This window comes from Nomascus leucogenys, chromosome 5 (assembly GCF_006542625.1).
Source record: "Nomascus leucogenys isolate Asia chromosome 5, Asia_NLE_v1, whole genome shotgun sequence".
Classification (NCBI taxonomy): domain Eukaryota; kingdom Metazoa; phylum Chordata; class Mammalia; order Primates; family Hylobatidae; genus Nomascus; species Nomascus leucogenys.
Genome location: NC_044385.1, coordinates 3,121,769 through 3,139,518, shown reverse-complemented (window position 1 = coordinate 3,139,518; position 17,750 = coordinate 3,121,769). Strand labels below are relative to the sequence as shown.

The following is a 17,750-nucleotide window of genomic DNA, read 5'->3' as shown; positions in this document are numbered from 1 at the left end:
TTCTGAGTAGCTGGGATGACAGACGTACACCACAACTGGCTAATTAAAAAAAAAAAAAATGGCCGGGTGCGGTGGCTCATGCTGTAATCCCAGCACTTTGGGAGGCCGAGGTGGGCGGATCATGAGGTCAGGAGATCAAGAACATCCTGGCCAACACAGTGAAACACCGTCTCTACTAAAAATACAAAAATTAGTTGGGCATGGTGGCACGCGCCTGTAGTCTCAGCTACTCAGGAGGCTGAGGCAAGAGAATCACTTGAACCCAGGAGGCGGAGGTTGCAGTGAGCTGAGATTGCTCCACTGCACTCCAGCCTGGGTGACAAAGCAAGACTCTGTCTCAAAAAAAAAAAAAAAATAGCAATGGGGTCTTAATATGTTGCCCAGGCTGGTCTCAAATTCCTGGCCTCAAGCAATCCTCCTGCTTCGGCCTCCCAGTGTTGGGATTACAGGTGTGATCCACTGCACCTGGCCAAGAACTGGTTTCTAAATGTCTACCATGCAGAGTTGGGGTCATTGAGTAGGAAGTTTACTGTTTTGGGCTTGCCTTTGTGCCTTTGATTTTCTCATACTTTTGAGACTCCATATTTTCACACTTTATTTTCCCTTCTGCAGGAGTGTTGGCAACACCTCTCAATTTAGCTCATCCCTGCATTTTATCTGTTGCTTTTTATTCCCCCTTAAAGAACATTAAGATGAGAGCTAAGGCCAGAGCCAGTGCTGGCCTCAGGCCTCCCTTCCTGGGGACTGTGGGCCACATGTCACAATTTGTGGCTTAGAGCCTTTGGTTGTGTTTTCAATCCATGCACCTGTGTTCTTCTGGGAGCTGAGATTTGCTAAGATTCGCTGCAGTGAAAGTTTTATCTAAGTAAACATCTCTCACCTCTTTTGGGGCCTTTTCATCTGTCGAATAAGTGAAACGGTCCAAAGGTAATCAAGTATGCAAGACAGCCTCCTCTCTCTAGGACCTGGTGCTTCCTGGCTCCTCATTCTCCTGAGCCATTAGTGGGTTTTTTCCTTCTTTCTCTTAGGACACGGTCACAGTTGTGTGCAGCAGTGAAGCCGGACATAAGAGAGCACAGCTGAACCGGGGCCGTGGGGGGTTTCCTCTCACCTGTTCTTCACCTGTTCTTGCCCACTCAGAGCACTGAGGCCCCTGGTTTTTATTACTGCTTCTTTAGTTGCCTGAGACGCAGTCTTCACTGGGAGGGGCTTGAAAAGAACTCACTAGCAGGACCTGGTGCACAGCAGGCATTTAATAACGATTGGTCTTCGGCTCTCTCTGCAACCTTGCAAGTGGCATTGCACCCTGCAGCCTGCTGCTACGCGCAGAGTCAGATTAGCTATGGCTAGTCACGGCTAGTTATGGCTGGTCACGGCTAGTCACGGCTGGTCACAGCTAGTTACGGCTAGTTACGGCTAGTCACGGCTAGTCACACTAGTCACGGCTGGTCACGGCTAGTCACGGCTAGTCACATCTAGTCACGGCTGGTCACGGCTAGTTACGGCTAGTTATGGCTAGTCACGGCTGGTCATGGCTAGTCACGGCTAGTCCCATGACGGGATTCTCTGGGCACATCATCATTCTCCTGGGACTTGGTGTCCTCATCCTTCCTGTGGGAGTGAGGAGGCTGCCTCCCTCATGGGTGGCTGTGAGGAATTATAAACCAATAAAGTGACTGCTTAGCATACGGCTGAATGTCAAGGGCAATAGAAATGCTTAATTTCATTTATTTGATAGTAGTTGGGTGGCCACATGAATGTTGCTGTGGAAACCATAACTCCTGAATTCCCTTGACACTTTCCTATGCCGTTGTTTTTAAATGAAGCTTTACCCTTATATCTTGTGATTTTTTTTTTTATATTAGAAAAGTAGCAGGAAGAATCACAGCTTCCTCTCCATCTCAGCCTTCTCATAGGAAACTGTGAGCTGCTACGGTCCCCACCCAGGAGCATCTACTGACCAGTTACTCTCACCTGATCCCTCTCTTTCTTCACCTAAGGCATATGTCTTCCATCTATCCATCCACCCGTCCACCCATCCACCCATCTGTCCACCCGTCTGCCCACCCATCTGTCCATCTGTTCACCCACCCATCTGCCCACTTGTCTGTCCTTCCATCCGTCCACCCATCCGTCCATCTGTCCACCCATCTGTCCATCTGTCCACCCACCCATCTGCCCATCTGTCTGTCCATCCATCTGTCCACCCACCCGTCTGTCCACCCACCCGACTGTCCATCTGTCCACTCATCCATCTGCCCACCCTGTCTGTCCACCCATCCACCCATCTGTCCATCTGTCCACCCACTCTGTCCACCTGTCTGTCCGTCCATCTGTCCATCCATCTGTCCACCCACCATCTGTCCATTCACCCGTCCGTCCATCTGTTCACCCACCTATCACCCACCCACGATACATGTATACATGGGATACATGCCCACCTGTCTCCATCCACCCGTCCACCTGTCATCCATCTGTACCATGTCCACCTGTCTGTTCACCCATCCACCTGTCCATCCATCTGTCCACCCACCCATCTCTCCACCTGTCTGTCCATCCATCCATCCATCCATCCATCCATCCATCCATCCATCCAGATACACTGCATTTCTAGCTCATGAGTTGAATGGGCCCCATGTGAGTAGATCAGAACTGTTGATTTTCTAGTAAACCTTTAGAATTGAGAGGACTTCCTTGTGTGATGGAGACGTGATGGTGGATCCTGTGCAGCTGATGAGATGAAGGGGGAAGTGGCAAAGGGAGCATTTGCAGCAGTGATGGTGGAGGCTTTAGCAATTCCCTGCTGGTGCCCAGCCTCAGGCAGCACACAGCTGTGAGATGACAGTCAAGGCCAGGGGGCAACAACAGTACTGCTTAGAAAAATGGATCTTGATTCTAAGCCCTCATTGGAGGAATCCTGGAACCCCACGCCCCAGCAAGTCCCTCTCTTCCCTGAGTAGGTCCTCAGGTTGCTTCCGTGTCTCCACCACGGTCTTTGAAGCCCTTCTCTGGGCTGTGTGTGCTTCTCTGCCCACCACCTCTATGGCTGACTCTGGTGGCCATCACTCCCACAGCTGCTCCCATTCCCCCTGCACCTGCTGCGGCTCGTATGGCTTAGGTGGAGACAGCCCATGCCTTACTCCTAGCCACGGCAGCTTTGTTCTGGCAGTTCTTTACAGGGTTCTTAGTATCACAACTTTTTTTTTTTTTTTAAATTAAGCACACATTCTCAGTTCCTTTTCTTTAATGGCTCTTCTATTCCCAACAGCAATCAGCCAGTGTCTTTTGATGATCTTCCCAGTGCTGGAGTCCCCTCTCCCAAGACGGCATGAAGCTAGACCCCATGGGGACTCCAGTTGGACACAGTGGGATTCCTGAAGTGGGCACACGGGCTAACTCTCTCTCTGGGACTTTTGCTTCAGAGGGAAAAGACAATTGGATTATTGTGGCCATATCTTTTCTCTTTTTTAATAAGTTCTGGGATACATGTACAGAGCATGTGGGTTTGTTACATAGGTATACATGTGCCATGGTGGTTTGCTGCACCTATCAATCTGTCATCTGGGTTTTAAGCCCCACATGCATTCGGTATTTGACCTAATGCTATCCCTCCTCGACAGGCCCCGGTGTGTGATGTTCCCCTCCCTGGGTCCATGTGTTCTCATTGTTCAACTCCCACTTATCAGTGAGGACATGCAGTGTTTGGTTTTCTGTTCCTGTGTTAGTTTGCTGAGAATGATGGCTTCTAGCTTCATCCATGTACCTGCAAAGGACATGAGCTCATTCTTTTTTATGGCTGCATAGTATTCCATGGTGTATGTGTGTATTGTGGCCATATCTTTTCTAAATCAAATGCATCATGTTCCTCCCACTTTTCTTGTTGTTGGAAACAGTATTTCATCTCTCTTGCCCAGCTTATATGCCTGAAAATCATCCTTGCCCGCTCTGCACATCAGTTTACTCTCCAAGCCTAGCCGATTGAGTGCCAACAGCTCTGAAATCGATGCCCAATTTCCATCCCCTCCTTTACCTCTCCCACCACTTTCTAAAAACAGCACTATTGACGTATTTTACATATGATAAAACCCACCCTATTCAAGTGCACCATTCAATATTTTTTGGTGAATTTACTGAGTGGTGCATCCATCACCATTAATCAGTTTCAGAACATTTTCATCATCGCAATGAAGATCCCATTCACAATTAATCCCTGTTCCTATCCCCAGTTTCAGGCAACCACTAAGCTACTTTCTTTCTCTACAGATTTGCCTTCTGGACATTTCATATAGATGAAATCACACACTACGTGATCTCTCATGTCTGGTTTCTTTCAGTTAGCGTGATGCTTTTGAGATTCATTTGTGTTGTGGTGTCTATCAGTATTTCATCCCTTTTTATTGCCCAGTAATACTCCATTTTTGGATACACCGCATTTTGTCCGTCCATCAGCTGAGGCACGTCGCCACTTTTTGGCTATTTATAAACAATGCCACTATGAACTTTTGTGTGCAAGTCTTTGTGTGAATGTGAACATATGCTTTTATTTCTCTTGGGATAGATACTAAGGAATGAAGTTGATGGATGGTACAGTGATTTTATGTTTAACTTTTTGAGAAACTGCCAAACTCTTTTCCAACGCAGCTGCACCATGTTGCATTCCCACCAGCAATGCGTGAGGGTTCCTGTTTCTCCACATCCTCAACAATGTTGTCATTGCCTGTCTTTTTGATTATAGTCGTTCCAGTGGGTATGAAGTGGTGTCCTTTGTATTTTTAATTTTCATTTCTCTAATGGTGAATGATGTGGAGCCTCGTTTCATGTGCTTATTAGCCACACACAGAGCTTCTTTGATGAAATATCTGTCCATGTCTCTCACCCATTTTTTGATCAGGTTGTTTGTTTTCTAATTATGGAATTGTAAGGCCCTCCCGTCCCATCACTTTTTTTTTTTTTTTTGAGAGAGCGTCTCACTCTCTCGTCCAGGCTGGAGTGCAGTGGCGCCAGCGTGGCTCACTGCAGCCTCGACCTCCTGGGCTCAAGTGATCCTCCTACCTCGACCTCTCAAGTAGTTGGGACTACAGGCGCATGCCGCCACACCTGGCTAATTTTTTAGTTTTGTGGAGACAGCGTTCTCACTATGTTGTCCAGGCTGGTCTCGAACTCCTGGGCTCAAGCAGTTCTCCTGCCTGCAATTTGAGTGCTGTTTTAAAAATTTTAAATAAAAATGTTTCCAGGAACCCCCCCACCCCCACCAAGAGAATGATATTCTAGTCTAGTTTTCTTTTGAATTCATTGGAACAGTCATCAATCATATGGGTAGTGGGTTTTTTAATTCTTTATTTTAACTTTTATTTTTGGGTTGGGGTACATGTGCAGGTTTGTTATACAGGTAACCTTGTGTCACGAGGGTTTGTTGTACCGATTATCTCGTCACCCAGGTACTAGGCCTAGTATCCAATACTTACTTTTTTTCTGATCTTCTCTCTCATCCCATCCTCCACCCTCAATTAGACCCAGTTGTGTTTTATTCTAAGTCCTGGACTTCCACAGCTTTTTACCTTTTTATGCTCCACCTGCTACCCACATCTTCCACCTCAGATCCTAAGCTGTGTATGGTTCCTGCTTGGGAACCAAGGAAGGGATTATGTTTTTCTCGGCACTCTCCTTGGCTTTGCCTTTAAACAAAAAAAAAAGAAAGAAAGAGAGAGAGAGAGAGAGATGGGGTTTCTATCTATTGCCCAGGGAGCACAGTGGCGCAAACATAGCTCAATGTAGCCTTGGACTCCTGGCTCCCTTTCATTCTATTGCCCAGGCCGGAGTGCAATGGCATGATCTCGGCTCACTGCAACCTCCGCCTCTGGGGTTCAAGTGATTCTCCTGCCTCATCCTCCCAAGTAGCTGGGACTACAGGTGCACGCCCCCACACCTGGCTAATTTTTGTATTTTTTTTTTTTTTTTGAGACAGTGTCTCGCTCGGTTGCCCAGGCTGGAGTGCAGTGGCACGATCTTGGCTCACTGCAAGCTCCACCTCCCGGGTTCACGCCATTCTCTGCCTCAGCCTCCTGAGTAGCTGGGACTACAGGTGCCCACCACCACGCCAGGCTAATTTTTTTTTTTTGTATTTTTATTAGAGATGGGGTTTCACCATGTTAGCCAGGACGGTCTCGATCTCCTGACCTCGTGAACCACCCACCTCAGCCTCCCAACGTGCTGGGATTACAGGCGTGAGCCACCACGCCAGGCCAATTTTTGTATTTTTAGTAGAGACGGAGTTTCACCATGTTGGCCAGGCTGGTCTCGAACTCCTGACCTCAAGTGATCCTCCTGCCTCGGCCTCCCAAAGTGTTGGGATTACAGGCGTGAGCCGCTGTGCCCAGCCTGCTTTTTTGTATCCTGGCTTTGGCTAGGCATGCAGCTGTGTGTGTGCAATGTGTGCGTGTTGCTTACGTTGTGTGTGTGTGTGTGTGTGTGTGTATGTTTGTGGCATGTTGCTTACGTTGTGTGTGTGTGTGTGTGTGTGGATGCTTTGTGGCATGTTGCTTACGTTGTGTGTGTGTGTGTGTGTGTGGATGCTTTGTGGCATGTTGCTTACGTTGTGTGTGTGTGTGTGTGTGTGGATGCTTTGTGGCATGTTGCTTACGTTGTGTGTGTGTGTGTGTGTGTGTGGATGCTTTGTGGGCATGTTGCTTACGTTGTGTGTGTGTGTGTCTGGATGCTGTGTGTGCATGTTGCTTACGTTGTGTGTGTGTGTGTATGTGTGTGCGTGTGGATGCTTTGTGGGCACACACATCCTTTACCCTCTAGCTCTTTGTGATTCCTTTCTGACAAACTGAAACTTGCTTTAATTTCCCTTTAAAGTAATCTTTTTCTCATAATAATATTAAATTTGTCTTAGAAAACAGAATTAGAGGCTGGTCACGGTGGCTGATGCCTGTAATCCCAGCACTTTGGTAGGCTGAGGTGGGAGGAGGATCACTTGAGGCCAAGTGCTTGAGACTATCCTGGGCAACATAGCAAGATGATGTCTGTATAAAAAAATATACAATAATTAGCCAGGCATGTTGGTGCATGCCTGTAATCCAGCAATTAGAGGTTGCCAGCTGCTTGGGAGGCTGAAGCAGGAGGATCACTTGAGCCCAGGAGTTCGAGGCTACAGTGAGCTATGCGTGTGCCACTGCACTCCAGCCTGGGCAACAGAGTGAGATCCTGTCTCAAACAAAAGTCAAAAGAAAACAGAATTAGAATTAGCAACTCCCCCCAAAGAATTGTTATGCTTTTAATATTTTGGCGTTAAAATCTAATCTTTTTTTCCTGATACATATATACTTTTCTTTTGGTTTTACTGAATTATTATCATATTGCATATACTTTACTTTTTAACTTAACACTAATATATAATCAATATCTTTGCATTCTATTATTCTTTTATGAGCATTTGTAAGGGCTGTAGGGTATTCCACTGTCTGACTAGACTGTAAGTTGTTTATTTATTTTTTTTAAGAAATGGGGTCTCACTATGTTGGCCAGACTGGAGTGCAATGGTGCCATCATAGCTCACTGTAGCCTCGAACCCCTGGGTTCAAAACATCCTCCAGCCTCAGCCTCCTGAGTAGCTGGGACCACAGGTGTGTGCCACTGTGCCTGGCTTAGACTGTGAGTTATTAAACCCATCCCCACTCTTGTGCGTTTAGGCTGTTTTTCTCCCCTTCATTATTATAAACAAGGCTACACTGGATGCTGTGATCCCTTTTCAAAGCAGGTTACTTCTGTGGAAGGGGCAGCACAGCCCAAGGTTTTGAGCATCTGGAACCCAAGGTCAGTGGGCTGAGCACACATTGTCTGATCCTCCTCACTCTTTTTAATCTTTTTAAAGTCTTTTAAAATCTTTTTTAAGTTTTCTCCCCCAACCCCAAAACAAAATAAAATTAACAACCAAAAAAATGTATCACTCTGACTATACAAATTTGGTTCATATCTTTTCTCTATATATACCTTTATCAACTGAACTTTTAATTTCAGACTGAAATCAAGCCTTGGAATTTAGCATGGAAGGAATTTATAAGGCTAAAATGATTAATGACTGAAATGGTATTTCGAGAGTGGAAACCCTTTCTCAGCTTGCAGGATAACGACCCTCCTCTCATACCACAATAATGACCAAGCACGCAGATTCACGTTATCAGCTTGCTGACGACTGTCTGGTGGCCCCCGCGTGATCATACGGTCCTCAGAACGCCAGAAGATCATATGCAAATATTGTCTGCATAGTCATCAAGACACCACATGGCCAGCGTAAGCTGCTTTAATTATCCTTCAAGGAGAAACACAGCCGCCTCCAGCACATGCACTTCGTTGGCTCTGTCGGCATGTTGGTGCCTGAACTGATATGGAAATTATTTCAAAAGCAAAATATTAAAGAGGAGTGAAATCTGCTATCTTGTACATTCAACTTAGCAATTAGAAGTTGCCAGCCTTTTTTTTTTTTTTTTTTTAAGCAGTCTTGCTCTGTTGCCCAGGCTGGAGTTCGATGATGCAATGTTGGCTCACTGCAACCTCTGCCTCCTGGGTTCAAATGATCCTCCCCTCAGCCTCCCAAGTAGCTGGGACCACAGGCAGCACCACCACACCTAGCTTTTTTTTTTTTTTTTTTTTTGTATTTTTTGTAAAGATGAGGTCTCGTTATATTGCCTGGGCTGGTCTTGAACTCCTGGGCTCAAACAGTCCACCCACCTCGGCCTTCCAAAGTGCTGGGATTACAGTTGTGAGCCACCGCACCTGGCTGGTTTTTTATTTCTGATTTATACTTTCAAAAACACAATGATATAATATATTTTAGCTATAAAATTTATGATCTATTCACCCCTGAAGTATAAATAATGGGAAAGCTAAATTGCATTCTCTGAAATATACAAGTCCCGTGAGGCATTCCCAAAGAAGTTATGTCCATTTAATAATTAAGCAACAAGGAATATGCAATAAAAATTTCATTCTTGGCCAGGTAATGAATGGACTTTAGCTTTCTTTGCACTTTGTACTCATGGATACACCAGAAAGATGTGTTTTTCACCCAGGGATATCAATGGAATCAATAAATTGATGTTCACAGAAGCTCTTGGTGGCCAGGTGCGGTGGCTCACACCTGTAATCCCAGCACTTTGGGAGGCCGAGGTGGGCAGATCATTTGAGGTCAGGAGTTCAACATGGTGAACTCCTGGCCAACATGGTGAAACCCTGTCTCTACTAAAAATACAAAAATTAGGCAGGCGTGGTGGTGCATGCCTGTAGTCCCAGCTACTTGGGAGGCTGAGGGACGAGAATCACTTGAACCCGAGAGGTGAAGGTTGCAATAAGCCAAGATCTTACCACTGCACTCCAGCCTGGGGAACACAGTGAGGCTCCGTCTAAAACAAAACAAAACAAAACAAAAAAAGCTCTTGGCTTTTATAAGCCAGTATATAATTTTTTCATTGTTAAAATGAGTGTCTTTTCCCACCTAAATCTTGAAGTAATACTGTTAACATCCTCAAATGTGAAGAAGAAATACATGTATATTTATAATCTATATCATTTATCTATTTCTGAGTAATGAGTAAAGGTTTCAGTTGCAATACTGAAATTCCTCAGTCTTATAGAGAATCAAATTATAGCTACAGGCTGCTAATTCATAGAAAGAAAACCCTAAAGACACCAAGAATTCCAGAAGCCCAAGGTAGATCTGAAAAAGCCACCGTTAAAACTAGAATTAGGGAATATCTTATGTACGACATTGAATTTCCCAAAGAAAACTCTTATAAACTGACAACAACAGTGACAAACCCATTTAAGGGCCCTGGAGAACGGCCAGAAGCAGGCAGAGACTGGAAGGGGTTCAAAGATCTAATCCTTAAAAGAAGGGTTCTAGGGCCCCTCTTCCAGTCTGCAGAGCACTGTGACTAGGCCACAAGAAGAAAGCCAGTCGCAGGGTTTGAGGCATTCCATGGTGAAGTTCAGGGCTGTCACAGTAGCTGGAGAGGGGGAAGGAGAATCTAGGAAAGGAGAGAGCCACATTGAGGCAGCCCTGAAATCCACTAAAATTTCCCTCAAATCCGGCTGATAGATTTGAACTCTGAACATCCAGAAGAGCTGCAGGAAGTCAAGAGAAGGCAGGAACTGCATGGTGAAGGAGTTGAGCAGAGACTGCAAGTGCTGTCAAGTGCATGGAGCAGAGTTGGAGTCTGAGTTCCAAGTTAGAGGGGACTGGCAAAGCGCTTAGGCTTTCCATTGAAGCTGCAGAAGGGCTGCGCCTCAGGGATAAAGAGCAATCCCAGGACTAAGGGATTTTCCTTAGATCTAAGGGCAAAAGCTAGTTAGAACCACTCAAAGCATAAAACCAAGCCTCCTCAAGTTCAAGGTGACCCATCAGTAACTTAACTGCCTGCTAGAACAAAAATTAATACTCCCCAAGGAAGAGAATAGAATCTAGCATCTCTATGATGTAGCATCTACAATATTCAATATACAGTTAAAATTTATTGAATATGAAAAGAAACAGGAAAATGTGATTCAGGGTCAGTAGAAAAATCAGTTAATAGAAAGCGACCCCCAAATGAGTCAGAGGTTGGAATTCAGACAAGAACTTTAAATATGCTACTGTAACTATGTTCAAGGATTTAAAGGGGGGGAAGAAAACAGAGAAATGGAAACACACACACGCATACACACACGCAATTTTTGGATCAGCCGCATCAGCTTAACAGCAGATTGGAGGCAGCTGAAGCAAAGGTTGATGAACTCAATAAAGGAGCAATAGAAATGATTCCGTCTGTAAAGAGATAAAAATGTAAATAATGAACAGAGTTTCAATAACCTATAAGACAATATCAAGCACTGTAATAACAAACATGTAATTGGTGTCCCAGAAGGAGAGGAAAAAGAGAGAACAGGGCAGAAAAAAATATTTGACTAAGTAGTGGCTGAAAATCCCCCAAATTTGGTAAAAAACTTACAAATCAATTTATAGATCCTAGAAATTCAGCAAACCCTAACCAGGATAAATACAAAAAGTAACACATATAGAAATATTATAGACAAATTACTGAAAACCAGAGGCAAAGAAAAAATCTTCAAAGAACTCAGAGAAAAAAAGACACATTACATACAGGAGAATGTCCATATGAATTACTGCTGACCTCTCATCAGAAACAAGGAAGGCCAAAAAGCAATGAATGACATCCTCAAAGGGCTGAAAGAAAAATAACTGTCAATCAGGAATTCTACATCTAGTTAAACTATTCTTCAAACACAAAAGCGAAACAAAGACATTTTCAGATAAGCAGAATCTGAGAGTATTTGTTGCCAGGAGACCCTCACTATAAGAAACACTAAAAGAAATGACCCAGTTAGAAACTTGGCTCTAAAGGAAAAAAAAATAAAGAGTCCCAGACATGATAAAACTGGGTAAATATAAAAAACTTAAAATTTTCTAGTTTCACTGAAAGACAACAGATTGTTTAAAGTAAAATTGATGAGATTGTATGGTGGATTCTATAACGCATGTAGATGTAAAATATATCAAATTAGTAGCACAAAGGAGGAAGGTAAGATGGAGTGGTTGCAAGTCTTCATTTTAGGTGAAGCGGCACAATGTTAACTCTAAGTAGCCTATGAAATGTTACAGATTCATATTATAGGCCGGGCATGGTGGTTTCATGCCATAATCCCAGCAGTTTGGAAGGTGGAGGCGGGAAGACAGCTTGAGCTCAGGAGTTTGAGACCAGCCTGGGCAACACAGGGAAACCTTTCTGTACTAAAAAAAAAGAAATTAGCCAGGTGTGGTGGTATGCACCTGTAGTCCCAGCTACTAGGGAGGCTGAGGAGAGAGGATCATTTGAGCCTGGGAGATGGAGACTGCCGTGAGCCATAATAGTGCCACTGCACCCTAGCCCAGGCAACAGAGTGAGCCCTTGCCTCAGAAAAAAAAATCCATATTATAATCATCAGAGCTAAAAAGTCAACAGAGAGATGAAACTGGAATACTGAAAAGTTATTCAATTAACAAAAAAAGGCATGAGAGACAGAAGAACGAAATAGAGTAGAGATAGAAAACAGACCCATACTAGCAACAACATGAAACTCAAAAACCTGTGTTAAGTGAAAAAAGCCAAACCCAAAAGAGTACATGCTGTACGGATTCTATGAATTAAAAACCCCTCCAGATCAGTCCACACTAATCCATGCTGATAGAAATCAGAACAGTAGTTTCTTATGAGAGGTGGGGATTGCCTGGGAAAAGGTAGATAAGCTTCAAGAGGGACAGGAATTTATAGATGTTGATTGAGGTGGTGGCCTATGCAGAGTACACGTTTGTCAAAATTCATAGAACTGAACAATTAAAATGTGTGCATTTCATCTTATGTATATACATTTTACATAAACATCAATTTTTGAAAGCTTCTTAAAAACTCTTGCAGAGCCTCCGGTTATAAACTTTAACCAACAGAGGGCGCTCGGAGCCCACCAAACACGCTTTGGGCCCCCAGCTACTTAGAGATGCAAATCAGAGCAGCTCTGGGCTCCCCCGTCTCCAAGGTGGATCGCGCAGCTCCCCAACACTCCCCCTCGACACCCCACCTTTCCCACCTGCGGCCTCGCCGGCTCGTTTCACCACACGCTGCTTTTTGGCTGATAAGCGGCTCGTGGCCAATGGCGATGATGTGTTTCGCGGCACCTACGCGGAATACAGCTGCGGATGGGAGCTGGCGCGTGCTGCCTGGAGGTGTACCTGCCCCCTAAGGTCGCCTATTGATAGGATCGCTTTTAAATTGGAAGTGGTAACGTAATGGAAACGTCCACTCTGTTCTTGACATCTTCCTTTTGACCTTTTTACCTCGCTTTGGTGGCTGTGAACTATTCCCACGCAGGAGCTGGAGCGGGGGAGGAGGGGGGCAGAGCACGGGAGGCACAGAAGAAATTGTCCCCGAGGAAGGCAGAGTGGGGGCGTGGCCCCAGGCTTCCAGAACCCCGAACCTTTGTCTTCCTGCCCCCTCCGGCCTCGTCCACAGCTCAGAAGGAAGCCAGAGACCAGAAAGCCCTGAACGTCCTTCGCGCCCTCGCCCACCCCCGGGCTGGGTCTCCCCGCGGGCGCGGAGATGCCATTACACCCCATGTGACCCCTGCGCCGGGCCGGTCCTTCCAGAGGCGTCTCGCGGGGTGTTAATTAAAGGTCACAACAAAACAGACCTGCTGGCTCACCAGAAGAAATGTCCTCCCGTGAAATGAAAAATGACACCCCAGAGCAGCCACGTGTGGAGCCTGGCATACGCCGGCTTCCCGCGCTCCTGGGCGCTGCGCCGGGGGACTGGGGGGGGCGATCGGAGAGGGAGCGATGACGGGGTGCTCCGGAGACCCTGCGGGGCCCAGGCGCAGGAAGAAACGGGCGGCGGGGGGCGAGGGGGCCGATCTCCCGCAAGGAGAGGCCAAGGCCAGCTCGCGCCACACCCCCTCTCCAGGCCAGAGTCGTCCGCGTGCAGCGCGGCGAAGCCCTCAGTTTCCCCTGCCCGGCAGCGGCCCGCTGGGTCACCAGGCTCACCTGTCCCAGCCCCGGGCGGCTTAGTCCATCACAGACCGGGGCTTGGGCGGGCGGGGGACCAAGGGCCCTAGTCCTGCGGCTGCGGTCGGGGAGGGTGGCCCCCAGGCCGGCCCGGGGTCGGTAGGGCAATTCCAGAAAAGGTTTGCCGGGCAGGTCTCCGAGAACAAAGGGCGGGGGGAGGACCCGGCATGTTTGTGGACTTGTTTGTGACTCAATCCCTTTTGCACGGCGTTTCAAAGACAGACCTGCAAGCCTTGTCAGGAAGAGAAAGAACTTGGGGGCGGGGAGGCTGGGGCACCGCATTTCCGTCCAGCCACGCTCGCTCGCGCGGCCCCTGAGCTCCAGGCTCGCGCAGCGGCGTTTCATTAGAGCCCCGGGCCCGGGCCGCGCGCCAGGAACTTCCCCGCACGCAGCGAGATCGACGATCCCCCGCCCCCCGCCCCGGCCCGGCTCCAGGCCTCGCAATGTCAGGCACGAGCGCCGCCACATAAAATGGATCCCGGCCGGCGCGGCGAGGACGGCAGGTTCCCGAGGCTCCTCCGCGCTGCGCCCGGGCGCACAAGCGCGCTGTGACCGCCGACCGCTCCCGGGCCACGCGGAGCCGCCCCTCTCCCGGCCCTCGCGCAACTGTCAGGCGAAACGGGCCGGCGGATATTGGCTCGGAGACACGCCGAGGCTCCTCCCCGAGTCTGGATCTTTATATTTTGGGAGAATTTCTTTGAACTCAGTTACCAAGCTCGGTGAAGGAGACAAGTTCCCACAGCTGACTCGGCTCGGCTCGCCCACCCCACCCGCAGCGGCCGCGAGACCTGACTGTATCCCTCCCTTCCCTCGTGGGAGAGCACGGACTGACTTGGCTGAAGAAAATGCCAGTTCTACGGATGTGACCGTGACAAGAGAACGTGCGGCTGGAAGAGGCAGAAGGGGATGAGGAAAAGCATGCTTTGAAGAGAAGAATAAACCAGCGACCCCAACCCTTTCTGCAAATTGGTGCTGTTACTTGTGGGGTCCATTTGCTTTCATTCCCTCCCACCCCACCGCTGAAGAAACCTTGCCCTGAGGGCTGAGAGCCAGCCCCCTACAGCCGGGGACGCTTCTGGGTTGGAGGACCTTCTGCATGTAGCGCTGGTGGAACCTTTACATACTCTCCTCTGGAAAAGCCACCATGAATTCGGTAGCTGGGAATAAAGAGAGGCTTGCGGTCTCCACCAGGGGCAAGAAATGCGGGGTAAGTTGTGACGGTACGACGCGGAGACGCGTTACCAGACCCATCTCGGCGGGGGTCCCCCTTTCCCCGGGATCGTGCGGCTCCGGCCCCGAGCTCTACCCCGCTGCAGAGGCGCCCCCGGGGCTGGCCGCGTTGTGAGTGCGCGGAGGCGGGTCTGCCGCGGGGACACCCGCACACTCGCCTCGTTCTCGGAATTTTTTCAGTCCTCTCGTTCTTTCCTTTCCCCGCACCCGTAACTTTTGCAGCATTCCTGCACTTCTAGGCAGAGTAAAGCCGAAGGGGAGGGTTTCCCATGAATGCTTGGCCGTACCTCGGATCGTTTAGCTGGAGCCGGAGAGTTGGACCCCGTATGAATAAAAATCCTGAAATCACAGCCCTCCCCCTACCCCGTCATAGGGTCTTCCAGGATTTTGTTCCCGGAATCTTGCTGGGATAGGTGCCGGCTTCACAAGCGTGGGGCGCTGAACCTATGGGGCCCCCCCGCCTTGCAGAAGTCGTGGAAACGGCCCCGAGCGAGTCCTCTTGCTGACCCCAGGAGGAGGCCACCGGGGACCAGCGCAGGGGTCACCCGGGCGGTGGGGACTCAAGGACAATTAACGAGACAGATGGAGGGCAATTTGGCCGCAGGGCTTCGAGAGGTCCCCAACCGGCTCCTGTGGGCGGTTCGAGCGGGTACTTGGTGGCGCACGTATGACCCAGCTCCTGGGCGCTGCAGCCCGCCGCCTTGCGGCCCCTGACACCGGCGTGTCTTCCCCGCAGGTGAATGAAGTCTGCTCGCCCACCAAGCCCGCAGCGCCCTTCTCCCCGGAAAGCTGGTACCGGAAAGCATACGAGGAGTCGCGCGCCGGGAGCCGGCCCACTCCTGAGGGCGCGGGCTCAGCGCTCGGCTCCTCGGGGACCCCGTCTCCCGGCTCGGGCACCTCGTCCCCGAGCTCGTTCACCGGCTCCCCGGGACCCGCCTCCCCCGGCATCGGCACTAGTTCGCCGGGCTCCCTGGGCGGCTCGCCGGGCTTCGGCACCGGCTCCCCGGGCTCCGGCAGCGGCGGCGGCTCCTCCCCCGGCTCGGACCGCGGCGTCTGGTGCGAGAACTGCAACGCCCGCCTGGTGGAGCTCAAGAGGCAGGCGCTGAAGCTGCTCCTCCCGGGACCCTTCCCGGGCAAGGTGAGCGCCGCGCGGGGCTGGCTGGGGAGGCGCCGGGAGGGCGGGGCCGGGCCGCCACCCACAGCAGCCGCTCAGACCGCCGCGACCTTGCGCCCCGGCTCCACGCGAGGGCCCCCGGCGGCGCTGGGGGTGCTCCACACCTCACGGGGCGCTAGCACGCGGGGCGACCCATGCACCTTCCTCAGCCAGGTCGCCCAGGGGCAGGAGGACCGAGTCCCGAGCGCGAAGGGGCGCCCGTGGCCACAGGCCTCACGGCCCACGGGGGAGGCCCCCAGGTGGTCTCTCCTGCCTCCCCCTCCGAGCTCTCCCTGGCGGCTGCAGGCTGCGCTTTCGATGTTTCTCCCCACCCCCACCTGTGATCCTTTACAAAAATGTCAGCGGGAGCTGTAAAAGCAAGCTGATGCTTGGAGCTGGCATTTCCCACTGCCTGTTTGCGGTCCATCCTTTCCGCGATTGCAGAAACAGAAACACACTCGAAAGCCAGCATTTTCCCCTTCTCAGTCTGTGTGTGTGACTGGGGAAGATCTGGAGGCGGGTGGCCCCTCGGAGCAGTGCTGCCTCCTGGCCTGCTCCTGCGCCAAGCACACTGGGTCCTCCATAGCAACCCTGCCCGCGGTGTGTGACTGGCCGGAGCCCCCAGGGGATAACAATGCAATTGTATTTGCACTGTTGGGTCCAAGTACTATCAAATGATAATATTTACTCTTCCACTTCAAAGAGTTTTTATCAGTGGTTAGAGAGCAATATCAAGGAAATAGAGTGGATTGCTGTAGAGGTTTTTGACACTGTTGGTTCAACGTCAATTTCTGGTTTATTATTTCCGTGACTTTAGAAATGAAATATTGTGATTTCGAGTAGGCGTTTAGGAATGACTGCGTCTGCTGGCCTCATCTGCGTATGCAGATACACACGCTGATGTTTTCATAGGCAAGGGTTAAATTCAACAAATGCCCACAGACGCTGTGAAACTTAAAATGGGGAAAATGACCACCAGGAGAATTGGTTTTATGAATGCAGAACTTATCTCAAGTGGATGGTTGTCAGTGTACCGTTTTTGTAGTTTGATACATCTGCCATGACATCCCAAGGATAAATCTCAGGGAATCAAAAAGCTTATTTCGCTCTTGCGTGCTAGACCTTCCGATTTAACACCATTTCTTCACTCACAGATTTATTTGCTCTCGTGATCCTTCATCAGTGTTCATTGATTTTCTACTCCCTCCGAGGCACTGTGCCAGGCACAGCAATGAAAATACCAGGTCCATTCATGCAGTCCTTGTCCACGTGGAGCTTAGATTCTAGTGGAGGATACAGATAACAACCACAAAATGCACAGTTCACAATGTCTTCACATTTGTGGAGGGAATGTAGGGTGCTGTGAGGTTGTTGAACTGGATGGGAGCATCTGATACAGATGGAAGAACCTTGGTTCTTAAAGATCTAATAGCTGATATTTGGCAGTCCTAATACATTATAGCCTACCAAATTATTTTAGACCTTTCTTGAGGACCCATTCTTATAATAGGCTTTTTGTGGCATTGAGTGTTCCTATATGCAAAGGTAAATCAAAATACACTCTTCTCATTTAAAAAAAGAGGAGGGGAAGGAAAATCTACAGAAGAAACAAATGTTGAAACTCATACGCATCCATCATGTTTTATGGAGTCTTGTGACCAGCTGGGATTTTGTTTTTATAGAAATAGCCTGGATCATTCACTCACAGTGTTATGGGAGGCAGCTCAATATATTTGCCAATTTCATGTATGTGATAAGGTAAAACTCTTGTTGGTAAAC

General features: G+C 48.9%; 2 protein-coding genes across 6 annotated transcripts in view; both read left to right on the top strand.

Moving 5' to 3' along the window:
- EFCAB2 (EF-hand calcium binding domain 2) overlaps nt 1-8,432 on the top strand; it is a 174,380-nt gene extending 165,948 nt beyond the window's left edge. For 4 of the 5 annotated variants that reach the window (XR_004030047.1, XR_004030046.1, XR_004030043.1 and 1 more), the window contains one exon: nt 8,020-8,432. Coding sequence is in view for 1 of the 5 variants with exons in the window: in XM_030812567.1 (XP_030668427.1) it covers nt 8,020-8,024 (5 nt within the window). In the remaining 4 variants the exon portion in view is untranslated. Of the gene's footprint in view, nt 1-3,268; nt 3,505-8,019 lie in introns of those variants that run through there. The other variant, XR_004030044.1, reaches the window with a different exon arrangement.
- Nucleotides 8,433-13,878: 5,446 nt separating this feature from the next.
- KIF26B (kinesin family member 26B) overlaps nt 13,879-17,750 on the top strand; it is a 579,476-nt gene continuing 575,604 nt past the window's right edge. The window contains exons 1-2 of the mRNA XM_030812564.1: nt 13,879-14,795; nt 15,555-15,956. Of these exons, the coding sequence (XP_030668424.1) occupies nt 14,733-14,795; nt 15,555-15,956 (465 nt within the window). The 5' untranslated portion in view covers nt 13,879-14,732. The remainder of the gene's footprint in view (nt 14,796-15,554; nt 15,957-17,750) is intronic.